At 30.4% G+C, this 27,309-nt stretch overlaps 1 protein-coding gene across 1 annotated transcript; it reads left to right on the top strand.

Annotated features, from left to right (window-relative positions):
* The first annotated feature begins 1,809 nt into the window (after positions 1-1,809).
* Positions 1,810-23,055, top strand: LOC140445464 (uncharacterized). The gene is made up of 2 exons (XM_072537493.1): positions 1,810-1,920; positions 18,871-23,055. The coding sequence occupies exons 1-2, from the start codon at positions 1,907-1,909 to the stop codon at positions 20,717-20,719; spliced, it is 1,863 nt and encodes a 620-aa protein (XP_072393594.1). The 5' UTR covers positions 1,810-1,906; the 3' UTR covers positions 20,720-23,055.
* Positions 23,056-27,309: the final 4,254 nt, after the last annotated feature.

Raw genomic sequence — 27,309 nt, 5'->3', positions numbered from 1 at the left:
TTGAGGAATACGCCACAATTTAAGTGTATAATAAGTTTATGTTTAATGTTTCGATTTCTACTTCGAAAATCTTTCTTAAAATACAGAACATTAAAAAATTAATCAAATTTTGTTTTTGGTTACTTGGTAGAACATTTTTCTAATAACTTTTCCAATACTATTTTTAGAAACAATTGAATATGACAATTTTGGATTTCATAAAATCTATTATAAATATTATTTACAATTTTATTAAAGAAGTATAAATTAATCATAAATATTTATGTTTTCAAATAAAAATTATCTCAAATATTACAATACAAATTTGAAAAAAAAATTGTTTAAACAAATAAGATAGTTTATTTAATAATTTATTTATTGAAATAATGCATATTCCGTTCGGCTTTCCCTTCCCCCTCCCACCGGCTCCTGTGAGTTTCGAAGCCAGCCAGATTTTAAGGACCACTTTTTGAAGCTTTGTGGACGATTTCATTAAAAGACAACCTTTTTAGAATTTGGTACGTTAAAACTAGGAAGTATGTGCTTTTAAATACCGCTAATTTTATTTCTTAATTGTTATAAACAAAGCTGCTATGAATTAAATAATAAAAGAGGCTAACTTTGTTCCAAATTATTTTAGGACAAATTTTTTTTCTACTAAATTTGTGAAAAAAATTAGGCTTTTTAAATATAAAAAAATAATATTCTTACAGGCAATGGTTAAAAAGTTATTCTAACTGTTTATAAGCAAAAAAGCGACATGTTTTTCCAAAATTATTTTGCAATATTTAAAATTAATTTTCTTATTTTTTTTTAATGTAAATGTCTTTTACAGACATTTAGGTTCAGAAACTGCCTTTACAATTACTAAAACTATATAATTTTCTGACTTACATTGTTTTGGGATAAAGAAATAAAATAACTTTTAAACTATTTGACCGATCACTTTGAAATTATAACCATATTTTAAGCACTACAAGACACAGCATTCCATGAAATGTAAATGTTATTAATATTAAAACAGTTATTAATATTTATAAAAAACCGACATTTTTGACTTATTTTGCAACTTTCTAAGCAAAAAATAAGGATAGAAACATTTAGAAAACGCCATTTTGGAGGTTTTTATATGACTTATATAAGTTTCTTCTCTTCTGAAATTTATTTAAAATGCTTCACTTTTTGCTGATAGACGAAAAAAGCAAAAAAATTGCGTTTGGACAACTGCCGTTTGCCTGGCCGGACGAGTGTCATGAAAAAATGCTTAGTTCCTTGGGCTAATATATTGTCCGGGTATTGTCCAGGACTTGTGTGGAAAAATAGAAATAAGCAATATTGTTCAAACAAAAAGACTCTTTCGGTCGTGTCGTATTGCAAGAACGAAAAAGAAAGAATGGCAATAGTACACTGCTGATAATTGAAACAAGAACAAAAGTAGGGCGACTAGAAATAATGATTAAAATAAAGTAAAGTAATATTCATTAGTAATCATGCAATTAAAACAAATATTCTCTATAACTAAGTAAATCTTACTATAATATTTGTTTTGACATCTGAACTTTACTTCTTTTAATGGGCCAATTTGGTTTGGGATTTTGATACATATTTCATTCTTACTACGAAAATACTAATAAAAGTAATTGAACAATATAATACGTGGTCTGTGCCAACTATTACAGACAATAAATTTTATTAATTCAATATTTATATTTATACAATTTTTTTTGTAAAAAAATATTTCATTGTTTCTATTTCCTTTTTTATTTAAAGATAAACTGAAGATAATTATATTATCAGCCAATGGCTTCCGGGACACTTCACAATAAGCTGCAATTATTCTGTTGATGTTGAAGTGTTTGTTTATTAATCTATTATTCTAGAAAATAATTTGTTATCAATATTTGTTACACATAATAATATACTAACCATGGCAAGTTTAAGGTAAGCATAATTAACATCGATTAAAGTTAAAATAAAAGTCCACTGTACATTAATAAAAACAGTAAGTATATGAGTCGCCCATTATCAAAGTCGCTAATCTCCACCTTAAACAATTTCACAGGAACCGCTAAATTCTGTGGTAGCTTTATTTCGGTTATGATTTGACTAATTATTATAATTTGTTGTAAATATGTACTGAGGATTTTGTATCACACACATTTTTTATGGTCTGTCAAAAATCTACTGGGAAAATTCAAAAAGAAAAATGGACATTGGTGATTGTGATACTAAGACTGTAACTTTAGCTACTTTAATACAAATTTCGCTGCCTCCAGGTCATTTAAAATGGGTCTAGTTAAATCAAAAGTCATTCTTATCAAAATTTATTTTATTTTAATAAAATTTTAATGAAATTACACATATAGTGCTATATTTTCTTCACTTTGTGGACCACAGAATGAGTCTTCTTGATTAGGTATGCTTGGTAGATCTATGTTTGGTAAAGGTGCTTTGTAGTATTTCAACCTTGAATTTTGGACCCAAGTGTATCTCAAATAAATTTCAAGCAAATTCTTGACGTATTATAATTTCTCCTGCCTGTAATTTTTTATATTGTTGGCTTCAAGTATGGTAGGATTGATACGAGATAACCTTTCTTTTATCTTGGCTAAAATTCGACAGAGTTCAGTTGAAACTTTGAAATTTGGATTACCGTTCACCAAAATGTCTCCAGGTTTTTTAATGGATTGCTTTAGATAAAGTAGTTTACATTCAGTAATTTTAAAATAACACTGCCTTGTTGCTTAAATGAAGCTGTCAGCCTCTGTCTTTTAGTCGAAAGAGTTAAAATCTTGGTCAGCTAACAAAACCGTGGTGTAATATTTGATTTCATTGTATAGTATTTTGCAAGATTTGCTACAACTTTAAGTTTTTTTATTTTTCTTTAAATTAATCCAGATATCCTATCGGGAGGTATAAATTAGTGCCCTCTAATAGGAAATAATCGCTTCATTGTCTTTATATTCACTGAAGCTCGCTTACATAACCATGTTAAGCACACAGTAAGCACAATTCTATTCTTATTTTGACCGCCACATCCATCACACACAAGTCTCACAGTAGTAACCTTTGACATATCTGTTTGGCATAAACGGTACCAAATTGCAGATGCTACATGATTGGAAGATTTCCCGTATTGGTCCTCAGTCAAGCAATGGCTGAATGAGTTCTGTGGCCCAAGTGCAGTCTTTGAGTATCCCTGAACGACAAAGTTGCCTGCTGTAATATGCCTGCTGATCGGGCACTTTTGTTAAGGACAAGTTTTTCTAAAGGTCGAAGGAGAAAGTGATTGGGTTCGTATGTTATTCATTCAGTAAATTATAGAATGCCCTAGCTCGTAGCCTAAATTCTTTTTTGACATATTAAATTAGCTTCCTCAACTTCTTCAGATTGTTTAATTTTTTCTTCTAGTGATAAACATGTGGAACACATATCTGTACGTGGTGTACGAAAGCCTAAATTGAAATTTTTGTTAAAACCTCCCGAAAAAAGCCCCTCTTGACAGGTTTGTTTGACGAATCACTCGAGTAAAAACGGTAGAGCTTAGTAATGTTTAAGTTTTCAGATAGATATCAGCGTTCGGATTTGCCAAGGCAAGAATGTGACTCAATAAATTTTAACTTCATTATAAAAACGATAACACTTTGCTTCTTAGTTAAAAATTGTGTTGTCTTTCTGTCTTCACCCCTTCTTTCAATAGGTACATTATTGTCTTTTTTATAATTTTCAATGACTGTTCTAATTTTTTGTCGTTTAATACTAAATATATTCAAAAATGCCTTTAGACAGACATTTACAATCGTATTATTAATTAAATTAATAAGATATTTGCACGCCGTTGTTGTCGCTGATCTCCTGGACCTTTTTTTTGCAATTCTTGATGCTTACGTCGTCTTTTTATATCCTGTATTTCAATACTATTTAATAATAATGCATCTTGCGCAATATTTGTTGAATTGAAGTAAAATGGTATGTTAACTTCTGCAAGTTCACTTAGTTTCAATTTTTTGCACTCAAAAGCTGTTGATTTGTGCTGGCACTGCGGTTGTTTTCAAAGAAAACTGTTTTTGGATCTCCTGAAAAATTGGTGGGTCAAAAACAAGAGATTTTAAATTGAAATAGTGGTTTAAAGAATACTGTTACAAATAGTACACTTACCTGAGACGTTTCTTAACATTACATTTAGATTTTTCAGGTTGTCTAATTCATTTTCGAAATTTAGTTGGTATTACTGGCACGGGTGAAATATCCATTTTTTGTATTGACTTAAAAGTTCTTAAATTTCGATTAATGTGCTGTTAAATATCTCTCTTTTAAACATTGCTTGTTCTGATACGAAGATCTCTCAAAACATAGGTTACTTTAAAAATGAAAGCAAACTTTGTGATGTTTTTTTAGGCAAAATTTTGGCTGTTTTAATACTAAACGTTACTGCCAGTCCATAGGTATTAATGAGACTAATTCAGGGGAGTACACATCTTAAAACTGGAAAAACTCATATTATTTTACTACATAACATTGTATTCAGTTTTACTTATATATAATTATTTTACTAGTTTTTTTATGCATATCCAATTAAAAATAGAAAATAAACAATCTTTCTAAAAAGTATTCTTTTGTACATTCATAATTAGGTCTTTTTGGATTTGGTAAAATCAGACAAAAAATAAGTAATATTTAAATACAAAATTAAGCAGAAACGATAAAAACTATGTGTAGATCTGTACATTCTTTATTATCGTATGGTGTGATGTTGTATGATGTATGGTATGTATCGTTTGGTGTAACCTAACAATATTAACCGTTTGGAGAGCGAGACAGCCTATTGACAGTTCAAAACATTTATATCCGGCATAAGTTCAAAATGAGCTTATTTCGGAAATATTAAGTAATTTTAAAGAAAGAAAACAAGGAGGATGAAAAGAAGAATATCTTATATTTAAACCGATTTTAATATTTTTTTAGACACTTTTGATTGGCAAGGCAATGAAGCACTAAAAAGCACTAAACCTCTTGTTCAAAGCAACAGAAGATAAAGTAAATATAGTGATAATAGTATTACCTCTGATTAAAATTCAGTACTTAAAGAAGAAGAACCATCGAACGACCCATCAGAAACGGTGAGTGCCAATGGGTAACAATATAACTAGCTCCGTAATATGAAAAAAATATTTATAATCGACCTATACAGAATTAAAGTGACATGACAGAACAGAGTTGCCAACTGACAGATATACTTTATCTATTAAAGTAAGGCATAGCAATTTATATATGTTCTATCTCATAAGACATTATGGGATCTGAATACAAAAGTTAGAATATTAAGTGAAAATAAAAGTTGCTTAAAGCGTTGAGCGTCAACTATTATTAGAATAAAAATAATAAAATGAAAGAGACAAGTTAAATCTTAAACGGAAGTATGTATCTATAGTACATAATGGGAAACATTCGGTCTAAGGGACCCGGCGCAAAAGTAACTTATTTTAATTTTGGACGCATAATTTTATATTTTTCTTTATAAAAGCAAATACTGATGTTATTATTCTAAAAATTTATTTTTTAACACAACAATACTTCTTTTAGCTGTTGTATATTTAAAGTTGATTTTATTTTTCTCTCTTTACTCGCTTCTTTTTTATTAAAAGATTTAATAAATTTTTACATTTACGTCATAGGTGAATTTTTTGTAAGATTATTTAGAAAGTTTGTCCAGTTGCAACGTAGTTTTCTTTTAAATAAACTTTTAACTTGGGCAGCAGCTACGTTTTGACATTTAATGTACATCATTGATCCAAGTTGGGACATCCTGTAGGTATATGAATTACTAATTTAAATTTGTAGCCTCAACGGATCTACGTATTTTAGCTGAATGAATTTTTAGTATCACTGACATTTGATAAGGTCTTCTTCTTTAATGCTTTGTACATCTATTATTATTATCATCCATAATGGTTTGTGGTGTCGGTTGACGGCACTTTATTATAGACGGGACTTTGTTCTCATTGGTTGGTTGCTTTCTTCCGACATTAGCTACGATAAAGAATAAGAATTGACAGTTTACAGACGGAGAAGAATTTGACAGTTGACATTAGATAAGAAAAAAATTGACAGTTGACTAATATTTCCGGTCTTGGCTAAGGTTCAAGATCGGCCGGTAATGCAGAATTAACGCTGACATGTTTGACAAGTTTTCGTATTAATTTGGTGCTTTTGGTTTTCATTCTTTTGTCGATGTAGTATGGATGTAATTCCGTTAAAAACTTTATAAGTGCATGAGAGTCTTCTGAATACAATTTTGTTACGCTGATTATGTCTTTTGATCCTTATACATTTTCGAATAGATCCACTAATTGATCGAAGCTTAAAAATTGCTTTTCCCTTTCTACATATTCTCTAACTAGTTCTAGTAATGTTTGAAAATGTGGTATCTCATCTCTTAAGTTTTTGTCATCAGTTTTGGTTTTATTTTTTAATTGAAGCTTAGGTTTTACAAAATTTCTTTAGGCGGGTGGCGTGATTGCATCTTCTAGGGTTCTTTTTCCGGTTGCTTTGTTCGAAGTTATCTGGGGTTCGTGAGAATTCATATGTGTATTTTTATTTGTAGGTAAGTATTGACTTGTTTCGGGTGCGGTTGATTTATGTTTTTGGGTATTACAGGATGACTCAGACGATGTAGGTGTTGCGATTGTAGTTTTAACTAAAGAAGTGGTCAAAGGTATAGATGTATTTTGTAGTGAGCGTTGTTGGGTTTGGTTTATTGATAAATTTGGGATTGCTACTGTTTTGTAATGTAATTTTAGAAGACGTAGAAAGTGTGGACAGAGTGGTATTTATGATTGAGGGAGTATTTTGTAGATTATCTTATTGAGTATGATTTATTGATAAATTTTGTCTCATTTCTGTTTGCATTGCACTATCATTGTGAGGATGGTTAGAAGGTGAAATATTTGGACAATTAGCTGCCTGATGTCCAGCATATATTATTTTGGACTATAAATATGCGGTATGACGTTTCTTCCAATTCGATGATAAAAGATTCAGGTAGTACAAAGTTGTCTGGAAAAGATGAAACGAAAATTTGTCTTCGGAAGCTTAGAATATGACTGAAGGCAGGATTGGTTGCTCCTATCCGTAGGTATGATATATGTGAGAGAGGATTTAAACCTAGTTTTATTAATTCGTCCATTATTAAGTTAGGAGGACATACATTGGCCATAATTAAGCGATCTGATGAAGTTATTAACCTTCTCGCTTCTAATGTATTTCTATTTACTATCATCTTCTTTGTTTCTGCTGTGAATTTATCTATTAGGTTTTTAGATGATAGATATATGCATATTTTACAGAGGTACTAAAGCATAACCTGAAGGAAGTATATGCGGATAAGGAAAATAAAGTATTTTATAAAGAAAAATGGAAAGATGATCTTAGTTCAGCAGATGTGTTAAAAATGTGGGGATTACTGTAATATTGTGAATTATATGTATTTTTCAGAGCGAAATATTGATTGATGTACGTTATTATGTGTTTGATATAGAAGGTGGTCAGAATGATTGGTTAATTTAAATACTGCGTATATATTACTTAACTTATAACTTAAATATAAAGTATATATATATATCGCACCCTCAGTGCAAGACTGCAGTAAGTCAGAATACGTAAGTTTCGAGATAAAGACGATTTTGTTTACTTTCGTGCTAATATGGGTGAAATAAGACACAAGTTTAAAGAAAAATTAACATTTAATTATTATTTTGCATGCTTTTTAGCCTATATTACATTAACGAAAAATAAAAATTTAAATAAAATAATATTAATGCTAAAAAAATTAGGAATTTTAAAGTTACAACACTTTTGCACGGAAAAAATTGTAAAAAGTGTAGACACACTTTCTGTTAGTTGTTGTCCTCTTCTTGATCATCTTGGGCCAAAATATTTTCATAAAAACTATGGTAAGCTTCTGGTATCATACTCGAATGGCATAAGTATACCAAATCTTTCTTTTTGGCCATTTGAATTTTTGGCTGTTCTTTGTAGGCAGGTTTAAGTAACACTTCTCGTATATTATGTGTAGTCCGCGATGATTTTTTTAGATTAAAAGAATTCCATAGTTCGTCATCATAGTTGTACTTAAAGAAAATTATGTGCGGACTATCTTTTCTACATTGCAGAATTTTTATATCTGTCCACTTCACATTTTTTTTATTTTCATCAATTTTATAATTGTTTCCCAACAGAAAGGAAACATGTTTAAAATCAATGAAGTCCTTTGTTTCCATTTCTCGAACTATGTAGGGTGAACCACTTTTTTTGCTACATTTCACTACAGTTGCCCATTCAGTAGGAACATAAATTGGACCGGTCTTCAGCACTCTTTTCTTTTGTCGCTCTATTAATGAGTGCATGTTGTCACCAGCGTTTTGTGTGTGACCTGTTATTAAAAACTTGTGGGTAATCGATTCTATATGACTCAAATTAGTAACAACATACAAATACATAGAGGCGATAAATTTATTTTTGTTCTGCCCGGCACAGTTGTCGCTAAAAAAAATTAAATTTTTGCTTATTGCATGATTTGTCATGTAATAATAGACACAACTTGCAATTTCATTACTTCCTCGTTTCGCTACAGACTCATTCCACATAAAGCAGTATCCTTGTTTGGATACGTTATCAAATAATGTGAAATTATACACATTTAAACGTCGCTTATAATAAAACATTGATACATCTCCGCATGGCGTCTGTAATACAGCTTGAAGATCGTAATCTCAAACGGAATATTGATTTACATCATTAGCTAATTCTAGATCTTGTTTCTTTGATTCGCGTGCTTGATTTTTGTTTTTAATATGCAAGTCGTAGTTGTCCTGCAATGATTTTCTCTGTTCTTCATTAGAGTTTTTATACACTTCACACTCTGAACATTGATCTTTTTTAGGAGAAAAGAATCCAATGTTAAATTCATAATTAAATATGCGTTCATAGTGATGTTTCTTAAGACAAATATCGCCGTCTGAAATACACTTATCTTTGTATAGTCTATACATTTCGGATATGGTTAAGCTACCATCAATAAAAACTCTACTAGTTTGAGCCCTTAAATAGTGACTTTCGATGGTCGGGAACATCTTTATGTGCTGACGTATTTTTTCCAAGGCAACTTTATCAGATTTTTTATGAGCCACATGCTTCCCTCTTCGATCATCTTCGAGGATATCAGCATCATCAGTTTTCTTCCATGTGGTGTAAATATATCGATCACTCACTCCCAAAGTATTGAGAAAAAACGTCTTGCATACTCGAGTGTCCTTGTCATTAATCCTAAATTTATATTGCAAGTTATGTTTGCGATTGCTTCCAGGTGTTTTATTTTGATACTTAGGTCTAACTTCATTGGTGTGTCGTGATATAAAGTCTCTTTGTAAATTTATGTTACCCAGGTCCCAAAATTTTCGATGAATATTTGTTCTTATATCCACAGAATTTTCAAAACATTTTAAACGACAAGTTTGAGAACAAGTTTCTTTCATCTGCCGAGCGTGCATGATTGTACCTTTATTTGACTTGTAGGACTTACCAGAGTTGCGAAGTTTCTTGACCTTATTTCGTCTCCATTCTTCAGGATTTGCACTTCGTTTTCTCGCACAAGATACATTGTAACTGTCACTTTCACGGTCACTATCTTCAGTAGCTTCGATTGGTGTTTTCATTAATCCAGCGTCATAGGTTGGAATTTGTTCTGGGAGATATGGGAGATCTTGCATAGAATCATCATTGGAAAAGTCGTTTTCTGCATCAACCTGTTCCCCGTCTACAACGTTGTCAGCACCATTGTATCTCTGTTGAATCCCTATTTCACTGGTCAAAATGTCCTTTTCTATATCTTCAGTAGCTTCGTTTTTTGTTTCCATTAATGTAGCGTCATAAGTTGGAATTGATTCTGGGAGATATCTCTCTAAGTCCTCTCTCGGTATTTCAGCGTTCGTTAAAATTTGAACTTGATCACCGATAGCAGTTAATGAAGTACCATTTATAGCATCTGAAAATATTAATGATTTTAAAGTTAAAACAAACAATAATTGAGTAAGAAACAGAAGAATAGAATATAATGACCACGCATTGAAAAAACAGGTAAACATGACTACACCGAAAGAAGAAGAAAAAGAAGAAGTTGAAATAATCTCTGTAAATAAGTAGTAATATTGTTATCGTGCGGTTTCGAATACAAAATTATTTTGATAGATAAACTTTAGTATTATTGTTTCTCTAATACATTGTGTCTATGTACTTTTAATCATTTCGCTTAAATCAGAAGTATTTTTTTGAACGCCCCTATTTCGTTCAGTTTACACTAGTCGTAGAAAATCTCACCATTGAATTTGAAATCGAGAGTAGATAAATAGATTATAATACAACGATTAATTTAAATTCAACTTACTCTGCATGTCGTTGCTATCCTCACTTGTCTGCGCACACAGGGATAAAATCCTCAATGTTCTGGAACTATTAAATTTTGACATTTTCGAAATCGTTAATTCTGCATCTATCACTTGCAAGGGCTAATAACAGATTATATTAAAAACTACACTACTAAAATGTACCTACTTGTACTTCTTCCCTGAGAACTCGTTTCTAATGAGTTAATAGGGTAAGTAAAGAGAAAGTAATCTCCAACAACGATAGGAATAGTACTAAACATTACATTTAATGTATTCACAGAAATCACCTGGTAGATAAAGGGAAAGTAATTCCTGGGGTTTAGTATATACGTTTAATAAATTCCAATAAATCATCGGGTAAGTAAAGAAAAAATAATCCCCAACAGCAATCGTGGTTTAGTATGGTAATAAACTTTACATTTAATAGAGTCCAAGAAATCAGATAGCTACCTAGAATAAATAGGTATTATACCTAATAAAACGGCTTATTGTTAGCGGCAATTTAATATTTTTATTTCTGCACATGTTTCTGATAGCCACAAATCCTTCGCTTTGTAGTGAAAATGCCATAACAAGGTAGAAACATTATTTGTAAAACTTTGAATATTTTTATTTAAATTCAAAACAAAAGGACTATAATAAAAATATGCAAATCAGGCTACCTTGAGTAAAGTGATTAACAAAAGGATTGGAATTCACTACCTTAGTAAAAGTTGGGAATTACGTGGGGACAATAATATGATGACAATCGCTCCGGAAGGTTACGTGAAGATTTAATATAAAGTTTTCTGATAATAGATATTTTTAACCTGTCAGTATTGTTAATACACAAGTTTTAAGATAACTGTTTTTCCTTTCCTAAAAGAAATACTTTTTGGCTGTAAATAATTAGTCTTAATTTATGTGTTTTTAATCCAATCTAATAAATAAATGGTCAAACGACATCGCAAACATTTTATGGAAGATATAATGACACACAAAGGACATAAAACTTACATGAATAGATTGGTCTCGTTAATCTTTGTTTATTGTCTCGACCGTTAATGGATTACGTAGACACACTGTATATTAATATTAAACACCACAGATATACATATTAAAGTAACAAATATGACAAATATCTCACTTTTTTCGTGCTTTTCATTGCTTGTTATCGAAACCATTGCAATGTTCCGTGCAAAACTGTTGTAACTCTGTTACATTAGAGTTACAACAGTTTTGCACGGAACTTATGTACAAAAACGCAAAATAGTTAAACTGTTGTTGTTGTAATATTTAGCCGGTTAAGCATTTGAAAGTTACTAAAGTTTTACAGGGGATAGATATGCATGTTTACAATCGAATTCCATGATTACTTCATTTTCATAAAATTTTGAGTTACTGCAGTCTTGCACTGAGGGTGCGATATATATATATATATGTAATAGTTAGTTTATATATATATATATATATATATATATATATATATATATATATATATATATATATATATATATATATATATATATATATATATATATAAACTAAGGAACACTCGAAGAGTGGTGAGTTTTTCGGTCAAAGTCAAAGTGGAGAAATGAAAGACAAAGAAGGTGGCTACTTCATCTATTTATTGAAGACGTATCGCTTATTAATCAAGAAGCATCATCAGTTCATCTAAAAAGAACAATATGAAAAACCAAACATCCATGGAAAAGTTATTATAAATGGGTTATCTTAAAAAGATATGTAGCAGTCAAAGATATACAATGTGTAAAGAAGCTTATGATAATGGACATTAAATATTATGTTGTATAGACAATTAATTGAACTGAATACAGTTTACAAATTAACTCAACTTATATGATGCACTTCCAATAGTATATAATTATTTAAATTTGATTTTAACTTTAGGTAACATTATTAAAATTGAATTATAGATATTTTAAAAATATATATAATGAAGATACCACTCTTAAGCTTCTCAGTCGCTGTCGGTGAAATGCGACCGGAATTTAGGTACCACACCGAACGAGAAAAGACAGTAACCTTGAGGTCAAAAATTTGACAGAACAGCAAGGCATTTTTTAAAAAGTTAATGTTGTGGCAGAATAGCCAGCAACAGGTGAAGATTGATTTAACCTCCATCAGTCCAAGGTTCGTACATTTGGACCTGAGAATAATATAGATTTTATGAATCTATTTTATTATAAAATTTTAATAAATTATTTGAACAGAAACAATTATTTCAATATGTAAAAGTAACATTGACAAAATAATTAATAAAATGTAAGTTGAATAAATCTAAGTAAGTAAAGTAAGAAATTATTTTATTTTATTTGAAATTATTTAATATGAAAATATAATAGAAACTACACCTTAGGGGACAATTTTTAAAGCAAACAACATATAAATTAATGTTTTTTACTTAAGTTTTTTCACATATTTTTTATATACATGTACCATTACCACATGTCTTTTGCTGTGCTAAGTTGAGTTAATTTGTAAACTTCATTCAGTTCAATTAATTGTCTATACAACATAATATTTAATCTTCATTATCATAAGCTTCTTTACACATTTTATATCTTTGACTGCTACATATCTTTTTAAGGTAACCCACTTATAATAACTTTTCCATGGATGTTTGGTTTTTCATATTGTTCTTTTTAGTTGAACTGATGATGCTTCTTGATTAAGAAGCAAAACTTAGGTAAAAAGGCCTTATATTATTAACTATTACATTTGGATCCTGAAAAATTTTTGGGTATCTAAGTTATACGTTTATGAATGTGTGGAAATGGCAAGAGTTGATTAAAAATTTTGTTGAATATGTGTTGACAGATTATTGAAGATTGACAAAACTGATGGGTATAGGGTGAATCTATTTGTTTAGAGGTATGATTTGTTATGTTTTATTGTTGTTGTGATAGGAAAAATTAACTGAACAAGACGTTATTGAAGTGTTGTGATTGATAAGAGGAGATTCAGGTGTGTGGCTTGGCTTTAGATGGACCATAAAATTATCTGGTTATGTGAATGTAAGGGGATGTATATAAGTGAGGGATTAAATTATTGTGTGATTGTGAATAGTTTATACAGGGGGAATATAATTGTCTAATCTCAATTTAATTATGTAGCAATGGTGGATGAGAACATTATCCACAAGGGTCAGAGATAAAGTTTAGAATACTAGAAAGAAGTGGGACATGATGAAAAATTTAGATACGTTAAGAAAGAGTGATTTGGAGTGGGCTGAGAAAAATAAATAAATGACAAAAGGAGAGAAATTACTGTAAATTTTATTTATTTATTTATTTATTTACGGGATGTCCCCATTTTACAAAATTTAACAAAAATAAAATATGTTAACCATAATACAAGTACATACTAAAACTAAGTATTAAATAATGATTAAATATTTATTATTAAACAAGTGATTAAATTAAGTAAATTTAACAAATGATTAAATTAAGTAAATTAAACACATGATAAAATTAGGTAAATTTAATTTAAATTCTGAAGATCTTAATAAAATGAAATGAAATGAATATTTCAATTTAAATGTCACTCATCTTTGATTCCTAACATACTCAGTCAAACAGTGCTTAAATCTAAGATATTTTATATCCATTAGATCATGAAATTGGCTAAAGTAATTTCCCAGGATCTGAATCCTGTTAATAGGAGAGAATTTGCCATAGCTAGTGTGATAGTGTTTTATAGAAAACAAAGGCATGTCTCTAAGAATTCTAGTGTTACATCTAAAGTTTATAAGACTTAATAAATCAGAACAGTCAGTGCTATGGTAAATATGGTTAAAATAGTATGGTGACCAAACTATAGAAGCATAAGACAGAATGCTACGGATGAAAGTAAGATATAAAATTCTATATGTGGGTACTGAAAGATCTCGAGAGTTTCTTGTGATAAAACCTAGATTTCGGTAAACTTTATTTGACAAATTGTTGATGTGGGGGATCAATGACAAGGAACTGTCAAATAACACTTCCAAATCTTTTATTTCAGTCACTCTTGATAGAAGGCTTGTACTAATGTGATAGTCAAACACAACATTATTTTTAGATTTGCTACAGGATACAACAAAACACTTATCTTTGTTCAACTGGAGACCATTGGAAAGAGACCAATTATACAGTGAAGTAAGGTCTTCCTGGATCCTTATACAATTAGATAGATTTTAAACTTTGAAATATAACTTAAGGTCGTCAGCAAATAGCAAAAACTGACAAACCTTTATTACCTCAGAAATATCATTAATAAACAAATTAAAGAGAAGAGGACTCACATGTGAACCTTGTGTGACCCCGGAACTGACAAAGATAGGAATTGAAAGTGAATCCTTTATAAAACAAACTGAATTCTTTCATCAAGATAACTACTTAACCATAAAAGAAACCACTCAGGAAAGCCAATACATCTTAATTTAAAGATAAGTTAATGGGTTACTGTATCAAAGGCCTTCGAGAAATCAGTATAGATGGAGTCCACTTGGTACCCATCCTCGAAAGCCCTGATAATATAATCATGATACAAAACAAGATTTGTAGATGTAGATTAACCTTGCCTAAATCCACGTTGCTCATTAATCAAGAGATTCCTACAATGCCAAGTAAGATATTTGTTTAGAATTAGTTCAAAAAGTTTAGGGATGGCAGATAACACAACAGGCCTATAATTTTTTATATTGTCTCTGTCACCGTTTTTAAATCACGCCACTTACTAGGGAAGGTGTGTAGTCTCAAAGATAAATTAAATAATATATGTAAAGGTTTGGATAGACTGTAAACACATCTTTTTAAGAAATATGTAGGAATATTATCAGGGCCATAATTCAGTTTATCCTTTAGACCATTTATAGACTCAAAGACTTCAGAAAGTAAAACTTGGACAAATGGAATGTCAACAGAATTTTTTACTTTAAAATTAAAGTTACTTAAATTAACTTTGTCTGAGCGATAGACACTAGAGAAATAGCTCGCAAACAATTTTGCTATTTCCTTACTTGATTGCTAACAAGTCATTAAAATGCATGATATTTGGAATTCCGTGGCTTTTATTCAAAGAGTTTATATGGTTCCAAAATTGTTTTGAGTCTGAGTGAATAGATTCCTCAATGTGGGAGCTATAAGATCTGTAGCATTGATCTGTTAATATGTTGCATTGTGTTCTAAGATCTGAAAATAAGGTATAATCAGCTGCTAACTGAGTATATTTGAATCTAGCATGAGCAGTTTTTTTTGAAATAACAAGTTTTTTTAAATCTGCAGAAAACCAACGAGGAAATTTTAAAGGTTTTTTCTGAGATCACAAGTAATTGCCACATGATGAGATTGTTTAAGATATTTTGATCTTTATTTTGACGTTTATTCAGTGGTTAGTGTCATTCGTACATCTCATCATAAAAATCCTTCTTCACGTAAAGCAGAAATCATACGAATTCGGTTATTTTTAGTTTAATTTATTAAGTTTAATTAAATATTGTCTTAATTTAACTAAGTTTAAAACAAGTATCCCACCAATTCGACACTGCGATGAAGCCCAAGTAGCACATATTGTAATTTTGTACGAGAAAGGATATGTACAAAAACGTATCGTACGACGTCTCAGCAGAACTGAATCTATAGTTTCGAACACTCTAAAAAGGTACCGCGAAACAGAAAATTTTGTACGAAGGCCTGGTTAAGGACGCCCAAGATGCACAACCACAATTGATGACCGTTTTTTGGTTCTTAATTCTACACTAAATCGTTCATTTACATCGATACACCTCAGAAATGAGCTATTTAATGTTAGACAAGTTAATGTGAGTTCACAAACAGTACGACGAAGATAAAAAGAAGCAAACTGAAAGCCCAGACGACCCGCCAAAGTTTAACGTCTCCTTCAAAATCATAAAGCTCGTCATTTGGAATTTGCAAGAACACATATTTAGTGGAATATCGACAACTGGAAAAACGTTTTTGTCACTAATGAGACCAGAATCCGATTATGGAAGCCAGCTGGTCAAATCTACATCTACAGAAAAGTTGGAGAACGATTCGCCAACTGCAGTGGCGCCCAGACTGTTAGTTTCGGAGTTGATGGCATAATTCTTTGGAAAGGTATTAGTTGGTAAGTACGTACCGCACTTGTAAAAGTGATTGGACGGATGACTGGTGATTCTTATGTTTAAAACATCCTGCAAGATCATGTTTTGACATATGTTGGTTACATTGGATGTGAAAGATTCACGTTAATGCTCGACCACATGCTGCTGCTATAGTGAGTAATTATCTTGATGAGTTTTAAATTCGAAGATCGGATTGCCCACCGTTTAGCCCGGATTTAAATCCAATAGAGCACATGTGGGATCACCTAAAACGTAGCATACGACAAAGAAATCCATCCCACAGGATGAATGGAATGCAATTTACCAAGGATATGTCCAAAATTTACTTGCAAGCATGCTGAGAAAGATGCAAGCGTTAATAAGAGCGAAAGGGGGGAAAACTCGTTACTGATCATGCACTTCTTTCAGTTAAAACGACTTGTTTAAGCAATTTAAATTATCATTTAAGTTTAGAGTAAAATAACCTTACTGACCTAATATTAAACATTTATTTTTTCGCAATTTTCTCCGCATAAAAACTTAAAATTGTTCATTAAACATTATTAAAATAAACCTTTTTTTACAATAAACGACTTGATTGACCAGAATTTATTTTGAAAAAACAAAAATTAGAAAATTCCAAAATATTCGATATTTTTGTTTATGAGTGTAATTATTTTTAATCACTTATTTTAGTTTAATTAGGGAAATTAATCACAAGCATAACAAATACACGTAATTAACTTTGAGGTTACGTTTGATTTATGACGTTACGTTTGATTTTGATATAAGAGTAGATGTTAAGGATATAGATCATGAGAATAGTTGGCGATAGAGAGGAAGGAAGTCTCAATTGAATGAAACATATCGATTAACACAATTTGGACTTCTCTGTTTTTCTTTGATAATTTCAAGATCTTCATATAAGTCAAGTTTTAGTAAGTCTTTTTGGAGAATATTATGAATAAGGGATACATCTTCTGGGATATTGAGGGTGCGATTATGTTCTTTTAGGTGTTGAGAAAAACTGGAAGTGCTTTCTCTTTTTGTTTGCTTTAAAGAGCGTGAAGACAGTGATTTACAAGTTCTTCCTATATAGGTGGCACCACAATCTGAAAATTTTAGTTTATAAACACCACTACGGTTCATATAAATTGATATGGAATTTGGAATTAAATATACACTGGCCCAAATTATTGAGTACTTTAAAAGAAACGTGGATGTTTTCAACTAAACGTTTTATTAGATTTATCTGGAGATTTACGAATATATCCAAAAAGTTTAGTAGTAAGGTCTCTGGTGAACGCAGTCTCTTGTAGGGTTTTAAGACGTCTTCTATGGATGAGTTTATTGACGATATTGTGATTATATCCATTATTGACCGTTATTGAATGCTATTTGTCTGATCATATTTGTCCGTTTAAGAGTTAATAAATCAATAAAATCGGAAGAAATTAAAATAAAATAATTATTTAAAGAAAAATAACAAACGTGTGACGTTTATATTGTTAAAGATTGTATGACATATTCTAAATAAATAAAAACAAGAATTTACAATACATGTAGACTTTAGAGCATCGAGTTAGAATCTATGGAGAAGCTATGAGCATATTAACGTGTGTATTAAAAACGGCGTAGGTGGGCGTGGCTAACGGTGATACCAATATGGCGGTGGGATCATGGCCGGACTCAATGATATTAAAACTACTATAAATATATGACTAGTTATTTAGAAGATTTAATCATAATCTACAAAGTGCAATACGTTTTTAATAAACTATGATTTATTTATCCCGCGGTAAACACTAAAAACACGATATATTATACATAAATATAAATTAATACAGTCAAATACTATTAATAATTTACTCTCTGAAGTACGGGCCTTTACTTTGTTTACATATTTGTATACTAACCTGTAGAACGTTATTCCTGCAGATTTTTTATTAACATTGCTTCTGCCACTATCACAATATATTATTACAGTTTCTATAAAAGTATTATAAAACTAAAAATATTCGAAAAACAACAAACGTAGTCAAAACAATATGGCCGAAGTGAGGTCGTTTTTAGTCACGTGATGCCCTCTCCATAGATTCTAACTCGATGCTTTAGAGTTTAAAATAACAATTTAATATGATACAATGACAATGAAAATGAAACTTTTTATGTTCAGCGTTCAAAATGCTTTTTCTTAATGGATACAGTACACTTCTTTTATTCCGAAACCATGTTTAAACCCAAACTAATCCTTATCAATATTTTCTTCACATTTATATATTTGTGTATATTTGTAATTATATATTTTTTTAGCTTTTGTCAAAAATTGTGATTGACGAAATGTTATTTTATTTCTAGGAAGTGGCTTTTCCTGTACGTTATGACCTTCTTTTATGCTATGGAAATTATATGTATAGAAGACTGCAAGAACGAATTCAAAACAACAACAAAATTGATACCGGGGCATAGCGAGAGAGATCGGCGACGACCATGGAGATTTATTCGTGTTCCTGAGCAAAGAGAGGAAATTGTCACTGCACTAGATATAACCTGCAAAAATGTCATATTACCTTTACATTGTGTCGTAGATTTTTATTGTAATAACTGCATACAAACACTTACAATTTTGTCATCAAATCTCTCTGAAATACCTCCATCATCGTTAGCAGATGCTAGAACTATTACCAAACTTATATTAAGAAATTTAAATATTCTAAAACTTTCTCCTGGTGCTTTTGTTCAACGATCGTTAGTTGCAATTTATCTGTCAAATAATCGTTTATCTGAGATCGGCTTAGGTGTTTTTAATTCGTTGGATAATCTAAACACTCTAGATTTATCCTTTAATCAAATATCAAAGTTGGAAGCTCAGTCCTTTAGTGGGATGACAAATTTAAAAACACTAAATTTGTCACACAATAATTTAATGACGTTTTCCTATACCGTTTTAGATCCTAATATTCACTCGATGGATGCACTAAATTTAGATTTTAACAGAATATCACACCTAACAGTAGATATAAAAATTACGATAAAGAGTCTATTTTTAAATAATAATGAGCTGAATGAGCTAAATTTTTGTCCACATCTCTTTACCACCCTTAGTTTAAAAAACAACCATTTAAAAAATCTTTCTTCGACATTTTGTACCTCAAAAAGTAATGAGTTAGCTTACTTCGATGTCAGTTATAATAATATTAGTAGAATAGATGACTTTTATTTCGGAGAAGCTTTTACGTTGCAACATCTAAACTTAAACCATAATAACCTGAGTTCACTGTCACCGGGAGTGTTCTACAACATGTCAAATTTACACTACCTGAATATTTCATATAATAATTTAAAAGATTTTAAGTTCGGTACCTTTGATAGCTTAGATACTTTAAATTATCTCGATATTTCCAATAACAATTTACATACTATAAGTACCTCTTTACATTCTTTGAAGAATCTAGACCAACTTTTCATACAAAATAATCATATTCAAGATATAAATTTTGATCAACTTAAAACATATTTTCCAATACTAAAGCAAATATTTTTTGATAATAATAATCTATCTTGTGACAATGTTGTTAATGTTGTTCAACAGCTAAAATCTTCCAATGTTAAAATATTACACAATAATTTACGAAATAGCACCAACGTCCATGGAATCTCTTGTTTAGATACACCAGAGATTGCCCCCGTACCAAAAACTCTTAATAAAACTGATAACGACACTCTGAAAGATTATTTTGATGAAATAAAAAATAGCAGTTTGTACAAAGTGCTTGAACATATCTATTCTTCAGAAAAAGCAAAAATTGTGGGATATTCCAAAAACATAAGTTCAAATAAATCCTTAACTGACAAGTATTTAGAAGACAATATAAAAAATACCCAAAACTTCACAAATTATTTTAGGGAATTTATAGAAAATCAGAAAAAAATCGTTAACGTAGACAATGAAGAGAATGCAAAATTGTATAGATATATAGATAAATTAAGTCATTCCCAGGAGACAAAAACAAATATTTTGAATCCCGAAAAATTAATCAACACTGAAACTAATGGATATAACAAAATGGTAGCAGTTCTTTCTATTAATACTGTTTTTATAATACTACTATGCCTGATAGCTTTACTTATTGGTTATGTTTTATTTAAAAACAATAATTATAGAGCCGCAAACGTAGTAGAAAACGTAGAACTTTTAGATAATTGATCCAGAAATTTTTTTGTAGATGTAGAGATATTCAGGACATATTTTTAACTTTTTATGTTATATTGATTATATTGTTATGTTTTATTATATTTTTCCTTGTAGTAGTATAAGTATTTGCATAGTTTTATATAATTGAGGAGTCAGGGGAAAAACCATCTGAGTTGGCAAAACCAGTTTTCATGGAACTCGATATCTAATGTTTCAAATTAAAACAAATTCTTTTAATTCAACCGTATAAATCGGTATATTTTTTCAGTGGTACGTTGACATGTTTCCAAAAAAAAATTAAGAGAAGACAAAAAATTATTTTATTTGCGAAACATCATACAAAAAATTGATTGTGCCGGCGTGATTCAAGCTTCTGCGCCACAAAATGTTTCTTCCTCCGAACTTTCCCCCTGTCCAGTATCTTGTAAAGCAGTGTAGAACTTGCTTAATATATTTGAAGAAATATTTGGTCAAGTGGATAATATCTTGTAACTTCGCGGCTTTTACCGGAACTGGCCGTTGTACAATGCTTCGGGATGATTGTGTTTAGTAACTTCCGGAGTTGTGATATTATGAGCTTTCCTTAAATTTCTTTTCAGGTTTCGTTTAACTTCGCGTTCAAACAGCGAGCTTGCAAATATCCCAGAACAGGTATTCTTATGAAAGATAAGTTGAGGGCCATTTTTCCTGATTTCCAACACTCAAATAGGTCTTGTAGGCATTGGGCATTTTTTGGGATACTTGTTAGAGAAATGCTTAGTCCAATTCACAAATTTGATATCTTTACCACAGTCCACCACTTGGAACGGTTTAGGTTTCGGTTTCACTCTGCTGTTGCGGAGGAGTTATCTCCAATCATCCGGAGTTTCCGTATAAGCTTTGTCATTAATTAAACTCATGTCCTGGTCGCACTCTAAATAGGAATGTCCTCTGATAAGAAAAATTATTTTCACAAAACCCAAATCGTCCATTTGTCTAAACTAGATAATGAAGGAACCGAATAACTGTTTAATTTTTAGTTTTCTCTCCAAAAGAGTCGCAAAATATTATCAAATGTTGAATCTGAGATGACAGTACGTTATACAAACAGTGATGAATTATCAAACACACATCGTCAGCCCCATTTTTTGCTACCGATTCGTCATCAGTATAGAAAACAGAGATAGAATCGGTCAATACATGTACATTAAAGCTTATAAAATTAAGTTGCCGTTTATAGTAGACATCGTTTGGGATCACATTAAGGGTTGGTAAATTTTTTTGAAAGTCTATGGTTATGGCTTCGGTATCAATTGCTTTTGACGACATCTTTCGACATTTTTTTTTTCACATAATAAAATTTTTGACTTCTCGCAAGATGAAGTAGTTTTTCGTTGTTTTTTTTTCTTGTAATTTCTTTAAGATTTGGGTTTTATATTCATCACTGTTGGCATCTAATTTCTGCGAAAGGGCAGATATTTCCGCTTTTATAGGATTACAGTAGATACAGCTGTCTTTTCTGGGAAAACCGAATGCAATATTAAACTTTGTTTCAAAAATTTGGCGAAAGTACATAAAACGTAACTTAGTTATGTTGAGTTTTTTAGGGAGATAAATTTTCTTGCGATTTTCTTCAATAAATCAAATAAATTCTGTCACTTCGTAAACACGAAAATAGGCCCCACAAAAATTTTGTGGGGCCTATTTTAGTGTTTACTTACCTCTAGCGTCTAATGGTACAGTGCCAGTTGAGGCCAGTAATTCTCGAATTCTTTGCACCCGGAAAGCAGAAATTTCATGAATAGATAAGAATGCTTTGAAACATACTTGCATATCACGAATGTCTTCATCAGGGCCACTCCTGATCTCATGAGTGGAGGATCTCAGAAATTCATACCGTCACGAATACGGCCTGTTTTTCTGCTTTTTTAGTAGTAGTCTCCACATCTCCATCACAACAATCGCTACCACTACTTTCCATTTTAATGAGTATGTACTCACTATTTTACTATTGTTCAAATAAAATCTAGGCAAATAATTCTAGGCAAATTAGAACACACCAATAAAGTCGCTAAACTAAGAAAGAGAATCACAGAAATGCTGCACCCGACCTGTTGAGGCAGAGAGGGAGCATTCGGACCCTGACGGTTATTCCCTCGCAGTGCGCGGACTATGATGGTTCTTCCCTAGTACACCGTTTCATTTAGCATTTGTAATAAAAGGACGGTAAATATTTTTCCATTTTACTCAGTACTATCCGAAAGTAATATATGTATTCATCACTGGAAAACTTTGTCATCTCAATTTCGACCCAGTGGACTATGATTTTTTTCCCCCTGACTCCTCGATTGTATATGTTGTTAATTAATACTTTGCACATACAAAAATAAAAATGTTTTTTTCTTAGTTTGCGTGATCATTTTAACCTTCATAAACTCATAGTCAAAAACTTACATTAAATACCGAATGGGGTGCAGATCTACACCAATAGTATTGGCTTATTGTTTTTTTACAATTAATGAATATCAAAATGGAATACATTCTGATTATAAAAAATATATATTTTTTATATCAACAGCATATACATAAACAATTAGTAACATTTTAACAAAATAATACGAAATGATTATAAAATCAATAAAACTAATTAGGCAAAAAATAAGATACTGTGACATTATAAATAATAATTATAGCATGAATTTACTTTTTCTCAGAGATTCTTAGGGTTTTTGTTACAAGAAATTCATAAACATGGATAAATATATATGTCTCTAAATTTCTTGTAACAAAAATCCTAACAATCTCCGAGGAAAAGTAAATTCATGTTATATATTTCAAATATATATCATGCATTTACTTTTTCTCATGGATTTTTATGTTTTTGTTACAAGAAATTTATAAACATGGATAAATATGTATGTTTCTTTATTAATGGTTAAAACTCAATTATCTTGAAAAATAACTAACAAAATCAAGTTTTTGGTTTTATATAACAAACACTTCTTTGATCACCTAAAAACGTTGGACCACTTGACATCTGCTAGATGAAAATGGGTATTTCATCTCTCATACCCCCATAGACGTCACCGTCATAGAGAGAATGGTGTGTTAGATATAGTACGTCCACTCTATCTTTTCTCGTGCGTCATGATTCATTTTCAAACAAGTTAAATCAAAATATTAAATTAAACGTGAGTCGATGTGTAGATAATTATCATTGACACCTACTACTGTCAATGTAATAATTACGAAATGGCTATTATCCCGGTGGATGTATTTTATAAAATTAAATTTAGTAAATATCATTACTTATTATAATTTTTGTGTATTTGGATTAGTATTCGTCATGAATAAAATTAATAAAAATATGATGAAAAGAAGATTAAAAAGTAATATTAATATTATTTGTACAATCTGATAAAAAAAATTAGTTTTGTATCAATTTCATTCTACTGTCACATAGCAGCCGTGTCGAATGCGGTTTTGTTTTGGATGGGTAACCGCTACAGAGCCACGTAGCTGTGGAACACCTCGTGTTGTTGCCTTACTTTTTTTTAATTCTTGGTATTATTTCAAGGACTTTTTTGGAAAATAGTAAGTAATAAAATTAGTTTAATATTTAAAAAAATACAAATAAACTGTTTAAAATATATTTATTTCCTTGAAATCATATAATAGAAGTATGACTTATAAGTGGATACTAAGTACACACACTCTTTTTTTATTGAAGTCTTTATTCTTTTTCACTATTAAGGAGATTGATGGACTTAACATTAAACAGCTTGAACCTCATACCGACTATTACTAGTATAAACATAAATATAGAACGGTAAAAAATAAATTTAAAAAAAGTCACAACAACAAAGTTCATATTATTAACAAGATTTAATATTACCTAATGTTGAGAAATACAAAACTATCGAGTGAATTACATAAAAAAACAATTAATATTTTTAATATATCGCACTTTAGGGAAACAGTGACATAAGTGCAAATTTTTCACAAAGTGAGTTATTAACACTACAATCTTATCTACCAATACTTGTTTTTGTCTGGGGAGCCAAAAGCCAGAATTGCCACTCTTCCTTTTGTCACTTATGTGACTTTAACCCATCTATGAATTCAATTGAAGGAAAAAAATCTGTTTACTGGTTATCGTATATTACTCAATATAGTACTAAAAGACAGTAGTTTTAAATGGCTAAAAGATGATCCAAGGCGAGGACTGATTAAACAATCTCAGAATGCTGTAAAGAGAGCAGAATCTTTGAGATTATATAAAAAATATAAACATGAAGAACTGTACAAGTTTGTTCTTATAGATGAAACTTGATATATAGATCTATATGTCGCTTATGGCAAGATAAGAATAAAATATGTGTAAAATCTATTAAAACTGATGGAAAACTGTAATACATTTATATTCATCATACTATATAACCGTAATCATATTGAAAACATAAAGGTGTTGAAATAATTTTTTTTGTAGGTATATTATTCTTCATGCTGGTAATAAAAATGGCTTTATTAAGAGTGCAGAGGCTATATTTTCCTCTAAATCAGCTATAACGGACCACCATGAAAAAATTAATCAAGCAAACTTTTTAATCGTGGTTTGAAAATCAACTATTAAAAAATTTGTCTGAACAATCCCTAATAATTATAATAGATAATGCTTCATACCATAGCATATTCTTAGAGAAAGTACAAAACATGTCTTCAAACAAGACTGAAATAAAAGATTGGGTAACTATATAACAATAAACTGCCAACCGAATGCCAACCCAAACAGAAATGCATGTATTTTAATTCTTGTCGCTGTCTGAATCTGAGCTATTACCAGGATTTAATATAATTGGTTGAATGTACCATACTCTTATCTCAGATATACCATTATTTGATAATTTCATTAGTATGTCTGACACATTTCTCCCAAATATCTGTATTACATTGTTCCATTGCCTTATTCCACATATCAGAATGCCCATGCCCATCTATATTAATATACTTATTGTAATACGACTTACAATTTGCCCAAATTAATTCATTCTATTGCTTTAAATTCACAGTGATAAGGAGTCAGTCTCAAAACCTCATGACCCTATTCTCAGGGCAACTCGTCAATTACATATTAATTTTCTTTTCTGTTATTTTTGGCTATTTGTAGCAATTCAGCTTTAGAAAAAATGTAAGTCATATTTAATATTATTTGTTATCAACCAACTAATAATTTCATCTTTCCTTGAAGTAGTTGAAGGTGGTTTATTTAAAAGGACACTGTGATAGGAAGCATTATTTATTACAACCAACGATGGCTCTTTTAAATTGGGTATTAATTGTGTTCTTATCCACTTAGTAAAAAAATCGTTGTTCATTTTTCCATAATAACCAGCTACGTTAGATTTTGAACAAAACAATAAATTTGCTCCCGAAACAAATCCAGTGTGAACAATTACAAAACGTTTACCATCATAATCTTATGGTTTTTGGACACTTTTGGCACTATTGTCTTGCAAAGAATTTGTTTTTTTTCATTTGGAGTAAATCCAAGTTTCATGTAAAAAACAACTTCTCTTTTCAATACATTTTCAACATTTTCCATATATTTACGAAGGAATCTGGCTTTTAGAGCAGCAATACTAGTTTGCTCAATTAATGCTCGTCGATTGTTATCCTTTTTTAATTATTTAAATTATATACCCAAAGACTACAAGTTAAATAATTTGAAAAACCAAAAAAACATAAATTCAAATAAATCAATCAACACGACAAATGCTAATGTAACTGTCAATGAAAATTATTCTTTCTTTCTTTCTTTCTCCCCTTCCTTTTACCCTATCAGGGTGTCGGATTTGGGCTAGCTATTTTAATTTCCATTTACCCACCTCTTCCATTCTTTTCTGTTTCCTGTCATTATTTTCAATTCCTCTAGTGATTTTTGTTTAGTAGTTTAGTTTGGTTTTGTACTCGCTTCGGCGGTACATATACTAAAATTGGAACAATGAAAATTATAAACGTCAAAATTTACAGTAAACAAGGTATCAACGGTTTATTTTAATTACCACACTTGTTGCAAACTGTTATATTTTCTAAATGTTCTGCATATACGTATTGATTTCATCGAATAAAAAACTTTCGAGATTCCTTGTCTTTACTTTTTCAAATAAAAAACATCGCTGCTGTCTGGCAATAAGGGCAACAAATTGTTTATTCCTTGCGTTTAGTTCTGAAAAAAAAGGAAGCATGCATTGTTTTACATTGTAATTTAATGAATCTTCATTTTGGTACCTACAAATTACATTATTCCTAATTAATTGTTAGACCAACTTAAATATAAACAATCCTTTCTTATCTAACCGATTAATTTTCCAATCTGTATTTTTTAACATCCAAAGTTTATAAGCGTTGATACCACCAATGTCCAGCCCATGAAAAAATGTTACCATCGGCCAACAGTTACTTTTTCTTTGAGTCGTGAATTATTTTGCCAATTTATCTATATTTATATTATACCCAAAGTTATATTTCTATCTAAAAGCTTATCGGCTAACTGAATCCTGGTAAAAAAGTTATCACAGTTACTCCATATCCCGTAGATAAATAATTTACCAGGTTCATCACTA

The sequence above is a fragment of the Diabrotica undecimpunctata genome, chromosome 7, assembly GCF_040954645.1.
Source record: "Diabrotica undecimpunctata isolate CICGRU chromosome 7, icDiaUnde3, whole genome shotgun sequence".
In the NCBI taxonomy this organism is placed as follows: Eukaryota; Metazoa; Arthropoda; class Insecta; order Coleoptera; family Chrysomelidae; genus Diabrotica; species Diabrotica undecimpunctata.
The sequence above is the reverse complement of the archived record's forward strand: the minus strand, read 5'-3'. Positions and strand labels throughout refer to the sequence as shown.